Source organism: Sylvia atricapilla, chromosome 13 (assembly GCF_009819655.1).
Source record: "Sylvia atricapilla isolate bSylAtr1 chromosome 13, bSylAtr1.pri, whole genome shotgun sequence".
Classification (NCBI taxonomy): domain Eukaryota; kingdom Metazoa; phylum Chordata; class Aves; order Passeriformes; family Sylviidae; genus Sylvia; species Sylvia atricapilla.
In genome coordinates, this window is record NC_089152.1 from 17,502,620 (window position 1) to 17,522,273 (window position 19,654).

Here is a 19,654-nt window from a genome sequence, read left to right on the forward strand (position 1 = left end):
TCAGGAGTCAAACTGGCTTCTCTAACAAACCTGTGGCATGAAGTTGGCAGACATTAAGAACCTTCATCCATGGAATTGTTTGTAAGTACATGAACACACATCTTTCCTGTCAAGGGGAATCGGGTTTCCCAAGAGTAGCAGCAGTGCTGGCAACTCCCACACATGGGCTGTGATGCTCACTGAGCCCGCTCTAGGGGGAATGGGGTCCCCAAGGACTAACATTGTGCCCCTAAGGACTTAAATCAGCTCCTCTGAGGTACTGGCATGGTGGCAGTGCTGTGGCTTTCAGCTTCAGAACCCCTGGGGCCCAGCCTCTTGCCACACACAGGCTGGGGTGTTCACTGAGCCCACTCTGAGCAGAATTGGACACAAACGGGTTAAATTGTGTTCCCCAAGGAAAATGGGGTGATGGCAGTGCTGTGGTGCCTGGCTTTCACCCTTCCAGAGCCCCTTTGGCTCCAGCAGCTCTCCACACACAGGTTCAGCACTCTCCGGGCTCTCCATGGGAGAATGAGACCACCCCCAAGAGCTTAAATCAGTCCCCCTAAGGGGAATGGAGGGGTGGCACTGAAATGCCTGACTACAGCCTCACTCTCAGGGATGCCTCAGTGCTGGCAGCTCCCACATACAGGCTGGGATGCTCACTGAGCCCTCCTTGAGGGAAGGGGACCCTAAGGGGGTTAAAGTGGGGTCCCCAAGGGCAGCTTCAGTGTGCTGGTATCTCTCCACACACAGGCTGTGGCACTCACTGAGCCCATGAGGGGATAGGATCCCAAGGGTTAAATCAGCCTCCCTAAGGGAAATAGGGTGGTGGCATCATTGTGACTCCCAGCATTCTGTGAGGCAGCTGCCACTTCAGCCCCTGTCCTTGTGGGAATAGGCTTTTCCATGTGGAACAAGCACTAGACAGCCAGTGGTTGGTGCTGCTGCTCCAGACAGGGATTTCTCACCTGTCAAAAAACATAAAGGTGTTTTTTTCATCTCTTACCCAGAAAAAACAGAAAGCTCTTCACCCTTTTTGTGACAGTGGAGGCAGTTTGGGGTTCAGACCTTCCCACACATCCTTTGCTCATCCTCTGCCTCAGGTGCCCGGCCTGGCTCTGTGCTGGACTGGATAGCCAGGCCTGGATAGCAGCTTTGGATAGAGAGAGCCAGTGCTCACTGAAATCCCACCCAGGCCATGCTGGGAGGAGAGGTCTTAATAAAGAGTCATGTTTCTTTTTTTTTGTAATCCCGGTTTGGTGATGAAAAGCATCCCTGAGCTGGTCCCAGGAATCCCTCCAGTGACACTGCAGAACAGACCCAGCCCTGACGTAGCAGGCATTTCTGCGGTTGAAGCATGAGCAATTCTGCCTTGAATAAATAGTTGGAGCCCTCCCAAGACTCTCACATCCCTGGTCCAACTGAGCACCTCCTGCCCCAGGGGGTTCGCTCTGACACCATGTGCCAGGTTTTCTCCAGGACCCAGCAGCCACCCACCCCATGAGAGATTCTGCATGTTTCCTGTCACCTCCTCCCACCTGGGGAGGCTGGCAGAGCCTGGCATGGGGGGAATCTGGGGTTCATGTGCCCACAGAGCAGAGGAGGGAATGGGAGCAGGTTGGAGAAGAGCTTTATTGGGAGATCCTGGACATAATAAATAAGGGTTACATTGGGAGATGATGGTGAGGGACTGGGGGCACACTGTGCTCCATGGGGGCTGGAACCGCTTCTGCCCTTCCAAGTAGGACACCTCCTTGCATCCCATCTGCCCCATCCTGCTCCTTCCACCCAGCAGCAAAGCCAGCCCAAGGGTCGCTGCCTGCCACCCTTTTTGGGATTGGGGCAGGGAATAACCTGGCAGAAACAGGGACTAGGGAGTGTTTTGGGGAGCAGCATGGGGCAGAAGGGGTGGGAAGGCAGGGCCACGGGTACGGCAGTGCCCGGCTGTCACTGTGCCAGGGCCTGGATGATGTCCTTCACCAGCATGGTGCCAATGACCATCTTCTCACTGTTGATGGTCAGCTGGGCCGTGGAGCCCTCGCGCCGCTCCAGGGTGATGAGCACCAGGCTCCCGCTTGTCACCGTCTTGGCTGCAAACCTGTTGGGTGGTGAACACAGGGCTTCAAGGCAAGCTGTCCCTTGTCACCCTCTGGTCCCATGGGATGCTCTGGACAGGCAGGTATCTGCCACCCATGGCCACTGTCACATTTGGGTTCATGCAGGCTCCTTGTCCTAAAGGAAGCTCTGAATGCCCCACTGTGATTTGGGTGGGAACAGAGAGGTGACAGCCTTATCCAGGTGTGGGGGTCCAGCTACCTGTACTCATTGCTGGCACCGCAGGGCACACGGCCCACGTTGGCAGCTGAGGTCACTTGCTGGACAATGGTGTGGTCACTTCGGCATTTCTCAGGCAGCGTCAGCTTCTCTGTGATCTCGCTCATGCCCATCAACTTCCCTAGAGCAGGTAACAGAGGCACCTGCCTGTCTCTGGCCACACACCCTGCTGGGCTCTGCTTTGACATGCCCAGAGTAAGCCCCTCCAGCTCCCTGCGTTCAGGTTCTCCATGACATCCTGAGCTGGCTGCTCTGCTTGCTCTTGGTTCAGGGTTCAGTGGATTTGGGAAAATCCTTCATAACCCTTCCTGGGCTCATCCTCATGTTCCTGCCTGGTGGCAGCAGCCACATCCATGAGGATGGGCTCCTCTAGACAGTGTCAGCAATGGAGCTGAGTGCTGCAGGGCACCAAGCACCCCCACTCAACACAGCCCCCATCCATGGGGTCAGGGTGGGGATGTGGTGATCCAGAAGCATGGGGACACAGGGTGTCACTCACTGGACACAGTTCTGGGAGCACCAGAGGTGGCATGAGCCCTTCACACTTTGTGGGGACCCAACAAGGCCACCCTGGCACTAGGGTGGTCACCCCAACCAACAGGCTGGGGGTGCAGGAGGGGGTGAGGGGAGCAGAGCTAGTCTAGGGGCCAGCCGAGCAGCCACTTACCCTCACCCGGCCGTGCCAGGTGCTCTAGGGTGACAGCGAGGGCGGCAAAGGGGACAAAATTTGGGGTGAGTGTCAGTGGTAGATGCCCGTGCAGCACCCTCTCCCCGACCCTGGCCCCACTCACCCTGCTCCTTCTTGAACTCATTCTCACTCATGAAGACAGGGGCCATGAGCTCCCCCACAGGTGGCTGGATGGAGACGTAGAACTGGCGTGTGTGGGTGCTGGGGAGACAGGCAGGTGAGAGGGGCACATGCTCAGAATATGTCCCCTCTCTATATCCTGTTTCCCATCCCTGCCCTCGGTAGGGGTGACCAGGGAAAATTGTGGCACAAAAGGGCTGAAGAATGGGAGGAAACTGTCAGGCTGGACCTGGAGCTGCTGCTGCCTCCTTGTCCCCTGCAGGGAGGCCGGTGCACTTCCTGCTTTCTCCTGACCACCCCATGCCCATTTGAGTGTCTCCTCTTCCCTGAAAGGACTCTGCTGTCCTCAGTCCCCTGGGATTCCCTATGCCCTGCTTCTGTTGTGCCATCCCTTGCTATGTGGAGGGATGTTGATACCTATCCCAATTTCCCCATCTCTGGAGCACCTGATACCCTGATCCCTGGAGACACCCATCCTGCACCGCCCAGTGCCAGATGCTCACCACAGCTGGAAGTTTGCCGCCTGGGTGGAGTCACAGAAGTCGATGCCCATCACCACGCTGGCTGTGTCCCCTGGCGCCAGGCGCTCTGGAACCACAGGGCTGCCACTACATCCCACATTCCCACCCAACCCCTGCCCCCATTCTCCCACAGTGTCACGGCCATGCCGTGCCATGCCATACCGATCTCAGGGAACTCCTGTATCCGCATGCCAGATAGTGGCTTAGGTTCGTTGACTCGCAGGTTCTTCACCTCGGTGTCGGTGTTGTTGGAGATCTGGATCTGGATGGCCACCATGTGGGGGTCACTCGGGAAGGGCCGGCGGCTGAAGCAGTACTCCACTGCAAGCCCCTCGCCTGCCATGCGGTGCAGCAGCTCGTAGGTCTTCACTGCACTGAACGCCGGGCTCAGCAGCTGCACCAGGAGACACCGAGGGCTGCTGAGGGCTTGCTGCAACCCCTGCAGGCGGCAGAGGGCCCAGGAGCCCCTGCAGGTGACAGGGGGCCTGGGAGCTCCCCAGGGAGGGCATGGGGGACACTTACGGTGGGTGTCAGGGAGGTGTCGGTGAGAGTGAGGCCCTCCAGGTCAGTCACCAGGCTGGTAGAGATGATGCTGCTGGAGGGGATGGGCTGGGGAGGAGGGGAAGTGACTGCAGAGTGGGGAGCAGGGAGGAAAGGGTTAACAGAGCTCACAGCCCCATGGATGTGAGGATAGCCTCATGAGGACACCCACATAGGGACAGTTCTAGTGGCTTAGCTCCATGGGGACAGCCCTGGTGGCACAGCTCCATGGCAACAACGACATGGAGACAGCCATGTGGGGGCATCCCTGGTGGCATAGTCCCATTGGGACAACCACATGAGGTCAGGCCCAGTGGCACAGCTCCATGGGGACAACTACATGAGGACAGCCATATGAGGACAGACATGGTGGCATAGTGCCATGTGGACAACTCCACAGGGACAGCCTCATGGGGACGGCCATGTGGGGACAGCCAAGTGGGGACAGCCCAGGTGGCATAGCCCCATGCAGAGAGCCACACAAGGACAACCCAGTGGCACAGCTCTGTTGGTGTAGACACAAATCTGTAGGCTGTCCCTGTGAACAGCCACATGGGCTCAATCCAATAGTCACAGCTGCCTGTCCCACAGCCATCCTCTGGGGACAAGGACCGCTCACCACACCTGTCCTTGTCCCAACTTTGCAGTTGCCAAAGGACCCATGGAGTCCTGATCACACTGGGGTGAGTGCTCCTGCCTTGATTTCCCCAGCACCACCACCATGGCCATTCACATATTCCAGGCAGCCACTCACAGTCATCCAGGTCCAGCAGGGAGATCTCCTTGGCCTTGCTCCTGGGGGGCTGCAGGGGAGCAGAGATGGGGAGTTCAATAGGGGGTCCAGGTATCCCTGTGCAGCTCCCCATCCCAGCCCATCCCAGCCCTCACCACCTTCTTCTGCTTGGCCTCTGCCTCAGAGCCCGAGTCGGAGCCAGAGGAGCTGCTCTCAGAGGTGCTGGCCTCCTCTGATGAGGATTCGGCATGGCCCTTCCTCCCCTGTGGGGCCTTCTTCTTGGCCTTCTTTGCCCCTTCCTCCTCCTCCTCCTCACTGGGGCTGCGGGAAGAGCCCAGCTCAGGGGGCTGGAGAGGGGGTTTTGCTGGGAGCAGCCCTCACCTTCCCAGGGCATACCTGCCCGCACTTCCCAAGATGGCCTTATGGGAACCTTCCTTGTCCTTCCTCTTTGGCCTCTTCTCCTCCTCCTCCTCCTCCTCCTCCTTGTCCTCTGACTGCTCCTCGCTGTCTTCCTCCTCCTCTTCCTCCTCCTCAGTGCCAGAGCTGGAGCTGCCAGAGCTGCTGCTGCTGCCATTCTCTTCGCTGCCGGACTCAGGCTCTGTGGGGGCACAGCTCAGCCCTGCTGCTGTGTCCTCCCACATTCCCTCATCTCCCACTTCATCCCATTACATCCTCCATCCTCCCACTGCATCCCCACACGTGTTGCTGTCTCTCCACTCCATCCTCCCACTGCATCCCTGCATAGTCCCACTGCATTCTGTTGGGTCCCCACTGCCCACCACTGGGTCCCCACTGCCCACCACTGTGTCCCTCCACATCTCCTGCCATGCCCCTCCCATGATGGAGCATCCCCACTGTCATGTCCCCTGGCCAATGCCCCACCATTGTGGCACCTGCCTGATGGCCACAGTTACCACTGCCCAGTGTCTCATGCCATCAGGTCCTCACCACTGTCTGCTGACTCCGTGGGTCCTGACTCTCCCTCTGAGTCAGAGTAGAAAGGCTTCTCCACTTTCTCCTTCCTCTTCTCCCGGCTGGTGCACTTGGTCCACTCAGGAACCTGATGGCACAGGGTTGATGGAACAGGGCCATCACCCATGACTGGGTGATCCAAACAGCCACCCTTGTCCCCCCATCCCCAAGTAGATGTGTGAGCACTAGAGAGGGAACAGGGGCAGGTGTGCAGTACCTGGGCACCTCCTGGGGCTCTTTCAAGACCTTGAGTTAGTGTCCCCCCCTTGGCCCCTCCTCCCCTATGCACCCAGGGTACTCCACGCACCTCCACATTCCTCACAGAGGGGTCAGGGGCCTCGTCTGGCCAGTCAGGCAGCTCCTGGTAGCCCACAGCCTTAGCGTTGAGCAGATGAGACAGGGAGCCCAGCTGGAAATGATCCCGATCTACAATGAGGTGAGAGGAGGCAGCAACTCAGGGACAGCCATGCAGCACTGTAGTGACAGCTTGACCCATGTCCTAATGCCCTGAGACCAGGGATCGGTACCTTTGAAGGAGGACTCCAAGATGGGAGCTGGTTTTTGGGCGAGGAAGAGCTTCTTGGCATACTTATTGAGGGCCCCGCTCTTCTCAGTGGGCACGATGAGCTGGCGGATGAAGCGAGCCCGGTCACGGATGTCATAATTCTGGTCGTACTTGGCCAAGTTGAGGACGTACTGGGTCAACAGCTTGCTCTGTGGCAGAGAACACGCTCGGGGCTGGCCTCTCTCTCCCTGACAGGCAAACTGAGGCATGCCCTGGGATCACACATCCCCAGTACCTGCTTGGAGTTGGTCAGGTAGAGCTTAGCTGCCAGATTGATGACCTGCAGCTTGACGATGTCCTCCTCGTTGGTGAAGGACTTGGCCATCTTCCGCAGCACATCAGGCGCGATCTTGGGCACGTGCTCGCAGTACTCACCAATGAGCCACAAGATGCTGGCTCGCGCCATTGGCACCTGTAAACCGCCCTCAGACATGTGGCACTGCTGCCATCCCCTGCTCCTGTGGGTCAGCAACACCCCAACCAACCTGGATGTTGTCAGTGAGCTTGGCCATGTGCTTGATGATCTCACTGTGCTGGGCCGGCTGCATCTGCAGCAGCTTTTTGATGACCACCACAGATTCGGCCACCACCAGCTCTGTGGGCAGAGACCCAGCCTCAGTTTGGTCCTGCCCTGACAGCAATGGAGCTCCCATTTCACCTCTGCTGTCTGTACTCACCATCCCTGTTGGAGAGAAGCTGGACCAGGCCATTGAGGCAGGTGTCCCGCACCTTCCCAATGTTGGTGGCACAGCGCCCAATGGCTTGGATGGTGGCCGCCACAAAGTCCTTGTCCATGCTGCGGATGTAGGTCTGCACAGGCATGGAAGGCACACATGACACATCACCCATGTGCCAGTGCTGGTCCCCAGTGCTGACCATCCCCCTGGCACTGGTCACACATTGAGGCCCTTTGGAACTCTGATGGGGTTGGTATGGCCTCAGCCCACTTCTCCTGGAGGGGCTCTCCTCTACCCCCTCCATGGTGGTGGCTTGGCACCAAGAGCCTTGCCAGGGCGGCAGCCTCAGTATGGCCATGGCATACCTGGAACTCTCGCAGGATGGTGGAGATGTTGGTCTCGTTAGCCAGGTTGGTGAGGACCTCCAGCTGTGGGAAAGAGGAAGAGATGCGCAGCATATGAGTATGGTGACAAGGCATGGGAGCCTTGATGTCCTCCTGTACCCAGGGCATGAAGACAGCTGACCCAAGGAAAGGGCTTCATGAAGCCCCAAACCCACCCCTGACAGGTTCTGCCAGGTGTTTCCAGCTCACCTTGAGGATCTTAATCTGTGTGGGGTCCGTGGAGCGGATGTAGAAACTTTTCAGATAGGGCTCAAACATCCCCTGCGCGCACAGCCAGAGACATTAGTGTCATCTCTGTCCCCCCCAACCTAGCCAAGGCCACCTCCAGGCTCTGGTGACCTTGCTGGCTATTCCCCATCTCACTCCAACTCCTCCCACACCAAGTCTGAGACTCACCCGCCGCTTGATGGACATGGTGGCCACATTCTGCAGCACAACGTACTGCACCTCACTGTGGGGACAAAGAGGGTACCATGATCAGTGTGGCAGGGTCAGACACCCTCAGCAAGTCCCTGTGAACACAGGCCAGGACCCACTACCAGGCTGGTGCCACCAGGATGCTGTTACCCCATGTCTGGACTGGGCCAGCCCAAAAAGGCCTCCCCAGTGTCCTCCCAGGGATCAGCTTTTTGGGTGTCTCTCACAGAGTCTTGGACCTCCCCATAGGTTCCAGCAACTGGGGTGGAGGGGTAGGACACCACAACAACCCAGGTGCCACAGACCTGTGACTCCGCAGGAGCCGTACCAGTGCCTTGGCAATGACTCCAACCTCTGCCTTGGGTGCCAGGTGGAAGTAGAGCTGTGCCACAGCCATCACCACCTGTGGACACACACCCAAGTGACACCTGGTGGGAATGGGGGACACCCTGAGGAATCGCCGTGTCCCCCAGTCCCACTCTCAGCACTTGGAGATAGCCTGACCCTGAGGACACCCATCCCTGGGTGTTCCTCAAGCACCCCAGTGAGTCTTTGGCCATGGGGACATAATAAGCCCAGGCTGACGGACACCACCAGTGTCCCTGGGGGATGAACAGGGTGGAGTGAAGGTCTCACCGCGGCGTTGCGGCTCTGCAGCAGGGGCTTGGTGTTGCGCAGGAGCAGGCGGTGGTCGGGGTCCATGACGTAGGGCTTGCGCTTGGCCAACGAGGCTGCCTCTGCCTTGGCATCCTTAGAGCCATCCTCCTCCTCAGAGCCATAGAAGGCCTTCTCAGTGTTCTCTTCCAGCAAGGACTCCTGCTGGCAGGTGGGACCCTTTGCATCCCCAAGAACATGCTCCCTTCAGCCCACCTCCCTAGGAGCTCCCAGTTCACCCCCAAGGCTCCCAGGGCATCCTGTGCTCCTGAACTCACGTTCTGGTTGGGGCTGAGGAACTGGGTGCGGGCGTAGCGGGTCAGCATGTTGATGATGACCACTTGCCCCCACTCCTCCACATCAATGAGCAGGTTGCAGAGCTTGCGGTAGTTCTTGTGGATGAGGTCTATGCGCTCTGGGCATACCTCCTCGAACGCCATCACCACGCTGCCAGCCACCAGCTGCAGAAGGAAAGCTCGGGGTGACTTACTGGAGTGGTGACATCATCAACAAGATGCTGTTTTGGTGGGGATGGTGGCATCTCCATGAGGGTGCTGGTTTGGTGGGCAACACTTCCTTGTAGGGAGGCCAGCTCAGTGGAGTTGGTGAATTCCACATGAGGATGTTGGCCCAGTAGGGACAGCAGCACTTCCACAAGGATGCCAGCTCTCCAGGGATGGCTTCATCCCCACAAAGACACCAATTTGGTGGGAATTTCTCCATCACCATGAGGACACCAGGTGTGCCACAGGCAGGCCAGTGATGTTCCCAGATGTAGAGGTGGGGGAGACACAGCACTCTGCTCACCGTGGTCTTGTCTGCCAGCAGCTTCTCAATCACTTCGATGAGCTGGTCCTTCTGGTCTGAGTCGAGGCTGTGAGGGAGGAGCAGGGCAGGTGATGCTGGACCAAACTCCTCCCCATCCCTGCCTGTACCGAGCAGCCAAAGACCCGTATCGGTATACCCTAAATTTAGCAGCTGTCCCCTCCCCCATTACCTGTACAGCTTGGGGATGGCATGGGCGGCTGTCTTGCGCACGTATGGGGACATGTCTGAGGCGGCCTCCTTGATGGCCAGCATCATGATGGGCACGATTATGGGCACACGGATGCTGGACAGGACCCGCAGGGCACTGGCACGAATCAGCTGGTTGGGGTCCTGTGGGGACATGTGCGGGGTGCAGTGCTGCTGTGGGAGGCTCAGCGCTCCTCCAGGCCTCCCCTGCATCCTCAAACCAGCCCACCTTGAGTCCTCGCTGGAAGGTGGAGATGGAAAGCAGGGCCAGATCCTGCTGCTCCTCTGCATAGCGTACCAGGTACACGTACACCAGCTTCTTCACCTGCAGGGTGAAGGTGCCACCTCAGAGCTCCCCAAACTCCAGACAGTCCCCAAAAACAGGGAAAGTGACAGATCCTGGGATGCTGCCAGGGCCACCCAAGATCTTCCTCACCTCAATGTTCTTGCAGGCAACATTTTTCACCACAGCTGGGAAGAGATCAGAGGCATTTTTACCACGGGCAATCATCTAGGGGGAAAAGAAGTGGTGTGACACTGGGCAGCTGGCACAGCAGGGGACAGTACAACATGACACAGCTCGGCACCAGCAGTGGTGCCCACCAGTGACAACAACACCCACCGCCACAATCCTCTTCATGGCCTCCAGCTTGAGCGAATCCTTGTTGCTGTCGAGCATCTCCTTGAGGTCATCGTGCCTGAACCACACCAGGGGGAAAAAAATTCTATTTTCACATTTTTCACCTGTTTTTAGTCTTTTTTTTCTGCTCCCAGCCCTCTATAAGGCCAGCAATTGAACCTTTCATCATGAAATATTTATGGGGACAGGAGTTGGGTTACAGCCAGGTGAAAGAGGAACCGGAGGGACTGGCATGGTGCTAGCACCCAGTGCCATCCTCATCCCAGGCACTGGGACAAGAACCCCGTCCCATCCTAGCTGTCATTGTCACCCTACATTGTCCCTAAACCACAGGGGGTCATCCCCGGCTCTATCCTGGCTTGGCTGGGTGTCTCTTGTTCTTTCATGGACGTAGTGGCATGGATGCGCCAGCACATCCCGATGCAAATCCACTCCCTGGTCCCCTCCCTGGACTGGGAAAATGCCACCAGCCTCTTTTCTAAGGGACACTGGTCCCCCCCCCTAAACTAGGGGCACCTGCAAGGCTGTGTCTACCTGCAGCAACAGGGTGACACCCATGGGAGGATGCTCATCCAGAGCCACCATCACCAGAGGGTCCTGGGGGCGCTCCTTGGGGGAGTCTTACCGCGGCGGTGGCCCGGTGCCAGTGTCCACTGCGGGCTTGGTGCTGGCGAGTGGCCGCAGCTCATCGGCTCGCAGGGCGCTGTAGCAGGTGGGCTGTCCAGCCTCGGTGGCCAGCACTGGGCTTGTCACCTCCTCGGCCACATCACCACCCTCTGGTGTTTTGGGCCGGCCAGCTGGCCCCACCGGTAGCTGCCGCAGCAGCTTCTGCACCGGCGGCAAGGACATCATAGCTTTGACTGGCAGTAGTGGCCTGAGGATGGTGACAGGGCTGTGGCCCCGCTCCTCTGCCCAGCACAGAGGGCTGAAACCTGATGCCGTGGCTGGGGTTGGATTGCAGCCTAGATCAGGAAGCTGTTCCCAGTGGATGAGGCCAACCTGGGATGTCACGTCCTAAGTGACACCTGACCTGCAGTTGGGACTTGGGGACACTGCAGGGAGCTCCTTCCCCAGTCCTGAGTGGCTCAGTCCTGGGCAGGGAACGCACATCATGGTGAGACACTCTACCTGGGTGGTAGGGTGGCATGATGGGGCACCTGTGGGTGTCTGACCTGGGTGGCAGGGTCACATTTGGTGCATTTTACTTGCCCCATGTGCTATGGATGGCTCACAGGAGTGGTGACAGACCTGGTGTGGCTCTGGTGAAGGGCAGCACACAGACACTAAAGGGTGTGGGGGACACTGTGGGTGTGGGGGACACTGCCAGGAGGTCAGGGGGAAGGGGACACTGTCATGAGGGTGGTGACACTGCCAGAGTGGGAGGCACTGATGGCAGATCACTGAGGTAACCTGGACAGACTGGGGGACACAGCTAGGGTGTCAGGGCTGGAGGATGCTGCCAGAGTGGGGGACACTGCCAGTGGGGGTCAGGGGACACTGGCAGACAAGGGAGCAGGGGAGGACTTTCAGGCTGGGAGACATTGCCAAGGAGGGATCAGAGAAGGGGAGACTTGGACAAACTGGGGGACACTGCCAGGGGCTCATGGGAAGGATACACACTCTCACATGGGGACAGTGCCAGTGGGTCATGGATAGAGGGCACTGCCAGACTGGAGGACACTGCCTCTGGATCAGGGTTGGGGGAAATTGTCATACTGGGGGACACAGCCAGGGGTAGGGAGTGTTACAGTGCCAGACAGGGGCAAGGGACATTACCAAGGGGTCAGGAAAGAGGAGTTCACTGTGAGATGGGGATACTGCTAGCAGGTCAGGGATGGAGGCCACATCCAGAGTGGGGGACAGTGCCAGGGCCTCAGGATGGAAGTACACTGTCATACTGGGAAACACTGTCAGGGTATCTGAGAGAAGGGGACACTGCCAGGCATTCAGGGAAGGGGGAACCCATTGAGATGGGGATATTGCCAGCAGGTCACAGATCAGGGACACATCCAGAATGGGGGACGCTCTGCAACGTTAGGGAGGAGTACAGGGAGAGGGCACACTCCCAAACTGGGGACACTGCCAGGGAATCAAGACTGGAGGGTCACTGTCATAAGGGGGGACACTACCACAGGGGCAGGGATGGGGAGTCACTGCTGGCCTGGGGGACACAGCCAGGGGTAGGGAACATGATGCTGACAGACAGTGATTCAGTGATTTCCCCCTGGGGCGGCAGGGAGGTGGGGACACTGCCAGAGTGGGGGACACTGGCATGGCAGGGAGGGCCAAGAGACATTCCTGCAGCTCCAGGAGCACACTGCCCCATTCCTCTTCACCCCTGCCCGCCCCCCTCCCACGAGCCTGTCCCAAGCAGGGGTGACATTCCTCTAGCCCCCACCTCCCCATCCCTCTATGCTGGGAACCTCGCTGCGGTGGGGCCGGGGGTGTCAGCCCAGGAGAGCCACAGGAGCCAGCAGATCCCGTGCTGGGAACACGGTGCCCGGGGTGCCCCAGCCCGAGGGTGGGAGGTTCAAGAGGGATCCCCGCACCTGTCCCCCAACCGCACCACCTCCAAAACCCCGCGGTGCTCCCACAAAACCCTCTCCGGCCTTCGCAACCTCCAATGACGGTGGCGGCGACGTGACCGCATTCCCTGCCCCATTCCTGTCCCCATCTCATCCTTATCCCTGTGCACATCACCATCCACATCCCCGTCCCTGTCCCCGTCCCCCCGTGGGGGCCGCTCCAGCCCCGGCTCGGGTACCACTTCCCCGCCGAGGACGGCGGCGGAGGCCTGCAGTGGCGGCCACACGGGCAGGCTCGTCCTTGTCCCCCGCGCCCGCGTTGTCCCCACCTCTTGTAGTCGGAGGAGAAGATGCCGCCGCTGGCGGGGTCGTGGCCGTACTCGGGCTCGCCCAGGCTGGAGGAGCCGCCCTTCTCCTCGCCGTAGGCCGGGCTGGCGGCCATGGCGGCGGGAGGGATGCGGGATGCGGGATGCGGGGGGGACGCGGGAACTGATGTCAGCGCGGGCGGGGACGGGCCCGGCCCCTGCCCCCGCCCGGGGACAGCGCCCGCCTGGATCGACCCCCGCCGACATCGGGAACGGGAGCGCACGGGGAGCCCTGCAGCCCCGGAGGGGACCCTGCACAGGTTTGGGAGCGGGACACGGGGGATTTTAGGAGACATAGCTATGATATAGTGACTTTCACTGAGCTCACAGCGGCACACGAACCAGTCCGGAATCATGAAATTCTGTAACTGCAGTAACAGACATTACTGTGTATGATTATAATTAGACATATTTAAAATCGATTACATTATTGTCAATAATGTCATATGTTTGGATGTTATAATATGTATTATTATATCCTACTACATTACATTTTATTATTATTATTGTATACATTATTATTTTACATGTATTACTGTATGCAGTATACAAAATATACACTTACTTGTGTATTACATATAATTTATATATATATCTCTACATGCTGCATACTGTATACCATATATTGCATGTCATTTATTACATTACATTTTAATAGATTTCAGATTTCATTAATTGTGCAATACTATATATTTGCCATATTCAGTCATACTATATTATAGATAATCCATAAACCATTCTACATTCTACAGTTTATATATAACATAATATATGCAAGATGTTGTATATGCTATATATTATACTATGTTATACTGCAGATTATATGAATTCTGTTATATGCTACACATATATAGTATATAGTATTTAATGTAGTATGTGTACCATTGTGTTTTATGTATTATCTACTGTATGATAAAATTCAATATTTTATGATCTATATTCCACAGGATAGTACATGTGATGTATGATATCTGAATTATTATATATATTAGATATGGTATTAATTTATATTATTCTTATAGATATTGTAATAGATATTGTCGTTTATATTTAATATTATGATCTGTAACATAATAGGAATTATTATGTACTAGATATATTATCATATATTAACTATACTACAGATGTTAAATACAAATATTATAGATATGGCTGTGCATATTAAGATGTTTAATATATATTATATAATATATTACTATAAATTACATCTATAATAAGATATAATTTTGGATATTATTGTAGTTGAGATTTTGTTTGCATTTCTTTGACTTTTCCTGGGTAGTTTATACTATTGACAGATATTCCCACTAGTTTCTCCAGGCAACTGACCAACCCTGGAGCTGGTGTGGATGGGGCAGCACTCATCCCATCCCACAGGAGTGAGGCAGAGAGGGAAAATGCCCACAGTTCAATTAGCAGAATTGAATGAAGCATCTAATTAATGGACAGCAATTAATCTTCAGTGCAGAGACACACTCACTCCAGCCCTCCCTGGGACCCCACAGACCTCCCAGAAACCCCAATCCTGCTTGGACCTCAGACCTTCTGGTGGACCCTGCTGCTCTCCTGGAGACCTCAACCCTCAGGAGACACAGAGAAGAGCCAGACTCCACCTTCTTTCCCCCCTAAACACTGATAAAATCCCCCTGGTCATTCCCTTCTCCCTGCTGAGCTGCACTCAGCTCTGTCAGCTTCCCTTCCCTCTACGGTGTCTCTCCAGTTTGTCCCTGTCTCTCATGCTGGAGAGCCCAGCACAGGACCCAGCACTCCTGGGGTGCCAGGATCACCATGGGTTGGTGACTCACCCCACCCAGCTGCAGATACACTCTACCCCATCAACTGCACCAGTAATGAAGAAGTTGACCAGGACTGGACACGGAGTTGACCCCTGGGGTACAGCACCAGTCTCCAGCCAGACCTGATCCAGCCTTTTGGCCCATTTTCAACTCAGCAGTCAGCAATCTAATATTTGTTTTTATGCTCAAAATGAAATGCCAGCAGTGAAAGAGGCAGGTATTTGTCTCAGGAGGCCATGAGGAGCAAGGAGCAGCCTCTCCCTTCAGGGTGTGTCAAGGTGGGATATCACTTGACAGAGGCTTCTGGGAAAAGTGAGATAACAAATCAGAGAGGGCTGGCTCATGATTTTCATGTAACTGTTTATTGGCGCACAAGAGGACTGACAAGTCACTGGTGCAGTTCTGGTCCCCAGGGGAGGATGCTCCAGCCCCACGTGCTCCCCAGGAGCACCGCCACCTCCATCACTGCAGCGCTGGAGACACCTGGGAAAAAAGTTTGGTGACACTTGGCTGGAGCAGGTGCCAAGGTGCCCCAGGGTGGTGGCACCTGATCTGGTGGTGGCACCCACCATGGCATCAGCAAGGTGTCCCAGCCCCAGGAGGGCGAGGGCAAAGTGGATGCAGTTGTAGGTGATGGCGTTGTACTCCACTGGCTGGTCCATGGCCACCCGGATCCGCCGCTGCAGGGCAGCCACGTCCAGCCCTCCCTTCCTCCGGAGCACCTTGGCCGGGCCCCGTGTCCGCAGGAGGTGGCTCTTGCTGTGCTTAGCCACAATGCCTGACGGTGACATCTCCGAGCTGCCTGCAGGGCAAAGTGGCCTCTATCTATACCCCATGTCCCTTCCATGGAGATGTCCCCATCCCATGACACCTCCTGGGGCTCACATTCCAGGTGGATGATCTCCCCGTCGCCGCAGTAGATGCCAGCGTGGGCGCCCCACCAGCCAGGCCTCCCAGAGACCAGGGGGAAGAGGAAAAGGTCCCCAGGCTGGGGCTCGGTCACCCCGTCGGGGACCATGCTGAAGTGTTGTCCCATCAGCGCCTCACAGAGGAAGAACTCTGCCGTGGTCACTGCCCCGGTTACTGCCTGGGGACCCAGCGTGTTTCAGGGCCACCGGTGCCCTGGGGACACCGGCAGCATCACTGACCTGCTGGCTTATCCCACATCCTTGGTGGCCTAAGCACAGCTTGGGTCTCAGGTCTCCACGGATGGAAACCCTCTAGGAAGGGGCTACTTCCTCTAGGTGCTGAAGCACCCATGGGTGCTGAGGAAAAGGCAGGGCGTGCAGGACTCAGGCCAGTTGTGCCAGGGATGAGACTGGCAGTGCAGGACATGGGGCAATGCCAGCACTTACCTGACTGGAGCTGCTCACCTGGAGGGACAAACACCTTGCATCAGCCTCAGTGGCACCTGTGTCATGGCTTAGCCCTGGCCTGGGCTGCTGCCACCCCCACCCACCCACCTGGCTGGGATTCTCATGCCAGCACCCCCAAACCTGCCTCACCCGGGAACCCATCCAGTGCCAGGGCTGGAGGAACAGCCAGTCCGGGGCTTGCAGGGTCCGAAGGAAGGATCTCGCCTGTGGGGAGAAGGGGCAGGGCGAGAAAAAGACCTGTCCCCCTCTGACACCCATCCCTTGCCACCGCTCATCTCTGCCAGCACGCAGTCCAGCCCAGCTCAGCTTCCCGGGCCACACATCCCCCAGCCCAGCCCCAGCACCAGGCAGGTCCCAGCTGCGGGGGTCCAGAAGCACTGGGTACTATGGCAGAGGGGTGGATCACCTGGATGCAGGTGTCCTTCCTGCTGGCTCTCCCTTTACCTGGGTGAGGAGATTCATCTGCAAGGAGAAAACATGATGTCCCAAGAGCTGGGGACAGCTACCCCATACCTCAGGGACTTACTTCTCTGTCCCCACAGTTGAAGTGACCTGTCGCCCTGCTGAAACCCGAGCTGCAGTCTCAGTGCTCGCTCTGTGCCCTGCTGTCTCACCTTGGGGTCACCTCCAAGGTCCCCTCACTCCACGGTGCTTCCCAAGCTGCTGCTGCTCCAAAGGTGGCTGCGGGGCAGGACCTCAGCCTGCCCCGGCGAGCACCGCGGTGGCTCTTGGCAGCGGCACATGGCTCCACCGGTGCCTGGGAATGTGCCCGGACCGGCTGCACCGTGGCACCGTGCCCATCCTGTAGGGCCAGCCCCAGGGGGGACAAACCCAACCTGGTGTGACATTTCATCCACAAACCTCTTGGGTGACCCCAAAGGAGTCATGAAACAGCCCTGTGGCCGCAGTGCCTTAGTAACCAGTGACTACCAGGCTTATGACAAATCACCTCTCAGTGCAAAAACCCTCTGACCCTGGGAGGCCATCAGCCTGTACCCAGACCCATGCCCCAGGGATGGCCACCAGCCTGTCCCCAGCCCTGTCACCCCAGAATGGTGCATGCCCAGGGTCAGCTCCAGAGTCACATTAAACTTTAATCCTGGTGCTGGGGGTCAGTGAAGGCTTTAGTAGGGCTCAGGCGGGTGACTGTCACCCTCTGTCATCGGGCAGCATCCAAAGAATCATTTATCAAGGAGCCTCCAATAAACAAGAGCTAATTACAGGTGAAACCTGAGCCTAGCAGTCAGTGCAGGCAGCCACATTAACCCTTCCCAGCCACCTCCAGTCCCACAGGCAGCGGGAAACTCCTGGAACTTCATGTCATCTTCATGTTGGTCTTGCCCCCTTCTGATCTCCACCATCCTCTCCTGGTCTCTGTTGTCTCATCCACATGTACCCATCACATCCTTCTCATTCCCATCCTCCCCTCCCAGTCCCCATCATCCCATCTCAGTTCTTACTCTCCCCTCATGATGTCCATCCACCCCTATTGCATCCCACTGCACCCTCATGATCTCTGTCACACCTTCCTAGCCCCCATCGTCCTCACATGGTCCCTGTTGTCATATCCTGGTCCTCATCATCCCTTCCTGGTCACTGCTGTCATCTCCTGCTTTCCATATTTGTCATTGTCTCTGGGTCACCATCAGAACATACACATTCCCATTGTCCCCTCCTGATCCTCATTATTGCCTTCCAGTCCTCATCACCTCCTCCTTGTTCCCATCACCCCCTCCTGATCCTTGTTTGTCACCTCTTGGTCCCCATCATCTCCCCTCCCTCCCTCAATGACTCCTCTTGGTCTTCATCGTCTCCTCCTGGTCCCCACTGTCTCCTCTTGGTCTCCAATATATCCTACTCATTCCCGTCATCTTTTCTTTGTCCGCATTATCTCCTCCTTGTCCTCACTGTCCTGCCCCGTTCCCCACCACTCCATGCCATCACCAGTAGGAGCAGGACTGCCAGGACAGTGGTGCTTCCCTGGGTCACTCAATGTCCCCAGCCAAGCTGTCCCTGGCCAGGGTGCATCCACCAGCTCCCCACAGCCAGTGGGATTAGGGTGGCTGAAGCCCTGGGGCTGCTCCTGACCGCAGGTCTCAAGCCCACCGCCAACATCTTTGGGTAATTAGTAAATTAGTAATTAAACACTCTCTGCCTGCTGGGGGGAAGGGGGGTAGATCCCGAGGTTTTAGGCTGGGTAATCCCGTGGCATCTGCCCCAGCATCTGTCACCAAGCCGAGTCACGACCCTGCCTCGGGCTTTAACATTTGCTCCTTCACCCCCACCCACCACCCACAGCCCCTCGGCCGTGGTGTCAGGCTGGCTCATGTCGCACCCAACACAGGCTGGGTTGGGCTCCCAGAGCGCCCAGTTGGGTGCTCATGGAGCCCTCATCCCTGGGAAGAGGACAGGGTGCTGCTCCACGGGGAGCCTGCCACAGGGACAGCACCCGCTGGGTGTAATGGAGAAACGGGGTGGGAAACCATATTTTTGTAATTATTGGCTTTCCTGGGGGTGCTGATGATTGGCTAGCAGCAGATGGTTGGCCCTGCTAATCCCCCTCCCAAATCCCTGCTCCAGAGCTGGCTTTTACCCAACGGCGAGGAGGGGACGGGCAAATTAGCCGACTCAGCAGTATCGCCACGCCGGCCGCTCCCCACTGTCCCCGGTACTGGCCGCCCGTGTCCCCATGGATGGGCTGGCACGCCGGGATCCAGGTGTTCCTGGCACCCCGGATCGGGCACCGGGGGGTGTTTCACCCATGGGTGAGAGGTGTGGAGGCACCCAAGGGCCGGGCAGGGAGGTGACAGCTTGCTCCCGCCGCATTAGCCCAGCGTCATAATTCTGCCGCGGGAGGAGGCGGCCACTGCCGCAGATGGTGGCGGTCAGAGATCTGGGTCAGGACAGGGGGCTGCGGGTGGGACAGGGCACCCTGGGGAAATGGGGGGTCCCAGGGTGGGAGGGGGCTGGAGGCAGGGGCCATGGAGCCGTGGTGAAGGCAGGGAATGGGGTCATGGTGCAGGCAGGCAGGATGGTGGAGCCATGTAGAGTCAGGAGAGGTGATGGAATGTTGCTGCACACGGGAACGTGGAGCCACGGGGCAGGCAAAGCTGATAGAGTGAGTCTCAGTGCAGACAGTTAAAATGGAGAAACACTGCAGGCAAAAGGGATGGAAACAGGCTGTAGGCAGGAGGATGGAGCCACGCCGCAGGCAGGGGGATGCAGGAACGCTGCAGGCAGCGGCGACGGAGACACACATCAGCCAGAGATGCCGGAGGGGTGACACCCAACCCCTGGATCCACTGGAGTCACTGCTGCCAGCCCTCAGCAG

At 57.4% G+C, this 19,654-nt stretch overlaps 1 protein-coding gene across 4 annotated transcripts; it reads right to left on the minus strand.

Moving 5' to 3' along the window:
* Positions 1-1,595: 1,595 nt before the first annotated feature.
* On the minus strand, positions 1,596-13,242 carry AP3B2 (adaptor related protein complex 3 subunit beta 2). 4 transcript variants are annotated; one of them, XM_066328642.1, is made up of 27 exons: positions 13,116-13,242; positions 10,244-10,319; positions 10,058-10,132; positions 9,851-9,946; positions 9,605-9,765; positions 9,415-9,481; positions 8,886-9,068; positions 8,590-8,769; positions 8,259-8,356; positions 7,933-7,987; positions 7,726-7,797; positions 7,498-7,560; positions 7,133-7,265; positions 6,941-7,050; positions 6,691-6,867; positions 6,418-6,604; positions 6,198-6,316; positions 5,867-5,978; positions 5,315-5,516; positions 5,077-5,239; positions 4,940-4,988; positions 4,168-4,274; positions 3,808-4,039; positions 3,628-3,712; positions 3,108-3,205; positions 2,299-2,437; positions 1,596-2,080 (listed from the first exon to the last, which is right to left on the minus strand). In XM_066328642.1, exons 1-27 carry the CDS (start codon positions 13,226-13,228, stop codon positions 1,930-1,932), a joined length of 3,303 nt encoding a protein of 1,100 aa, XP_066184739.1. In that variant the 5' UTR covers positions 13,229-13,242; the 3' UTR covers positions 1,596-1,929. The 4 variants fall into 4 exon arrangements, with proteins under 4 accessions (XP_066184739.1, XP_066184738.1, XP_066184741.1 ...); XM_066328641.1 differs by having other exon boundaries at positions 5,074-5,239; XM_066328643.1 differs by lacking the exons at positions 1,596-2,080; positions 2,299-2,437 and having other exon boundaries at positions 3,120-3,205; positions 3,628-3,726; positions 5,074-5,239.
* Positions 13,243-19,654: the final 6,412 nt, after the last annotated feature.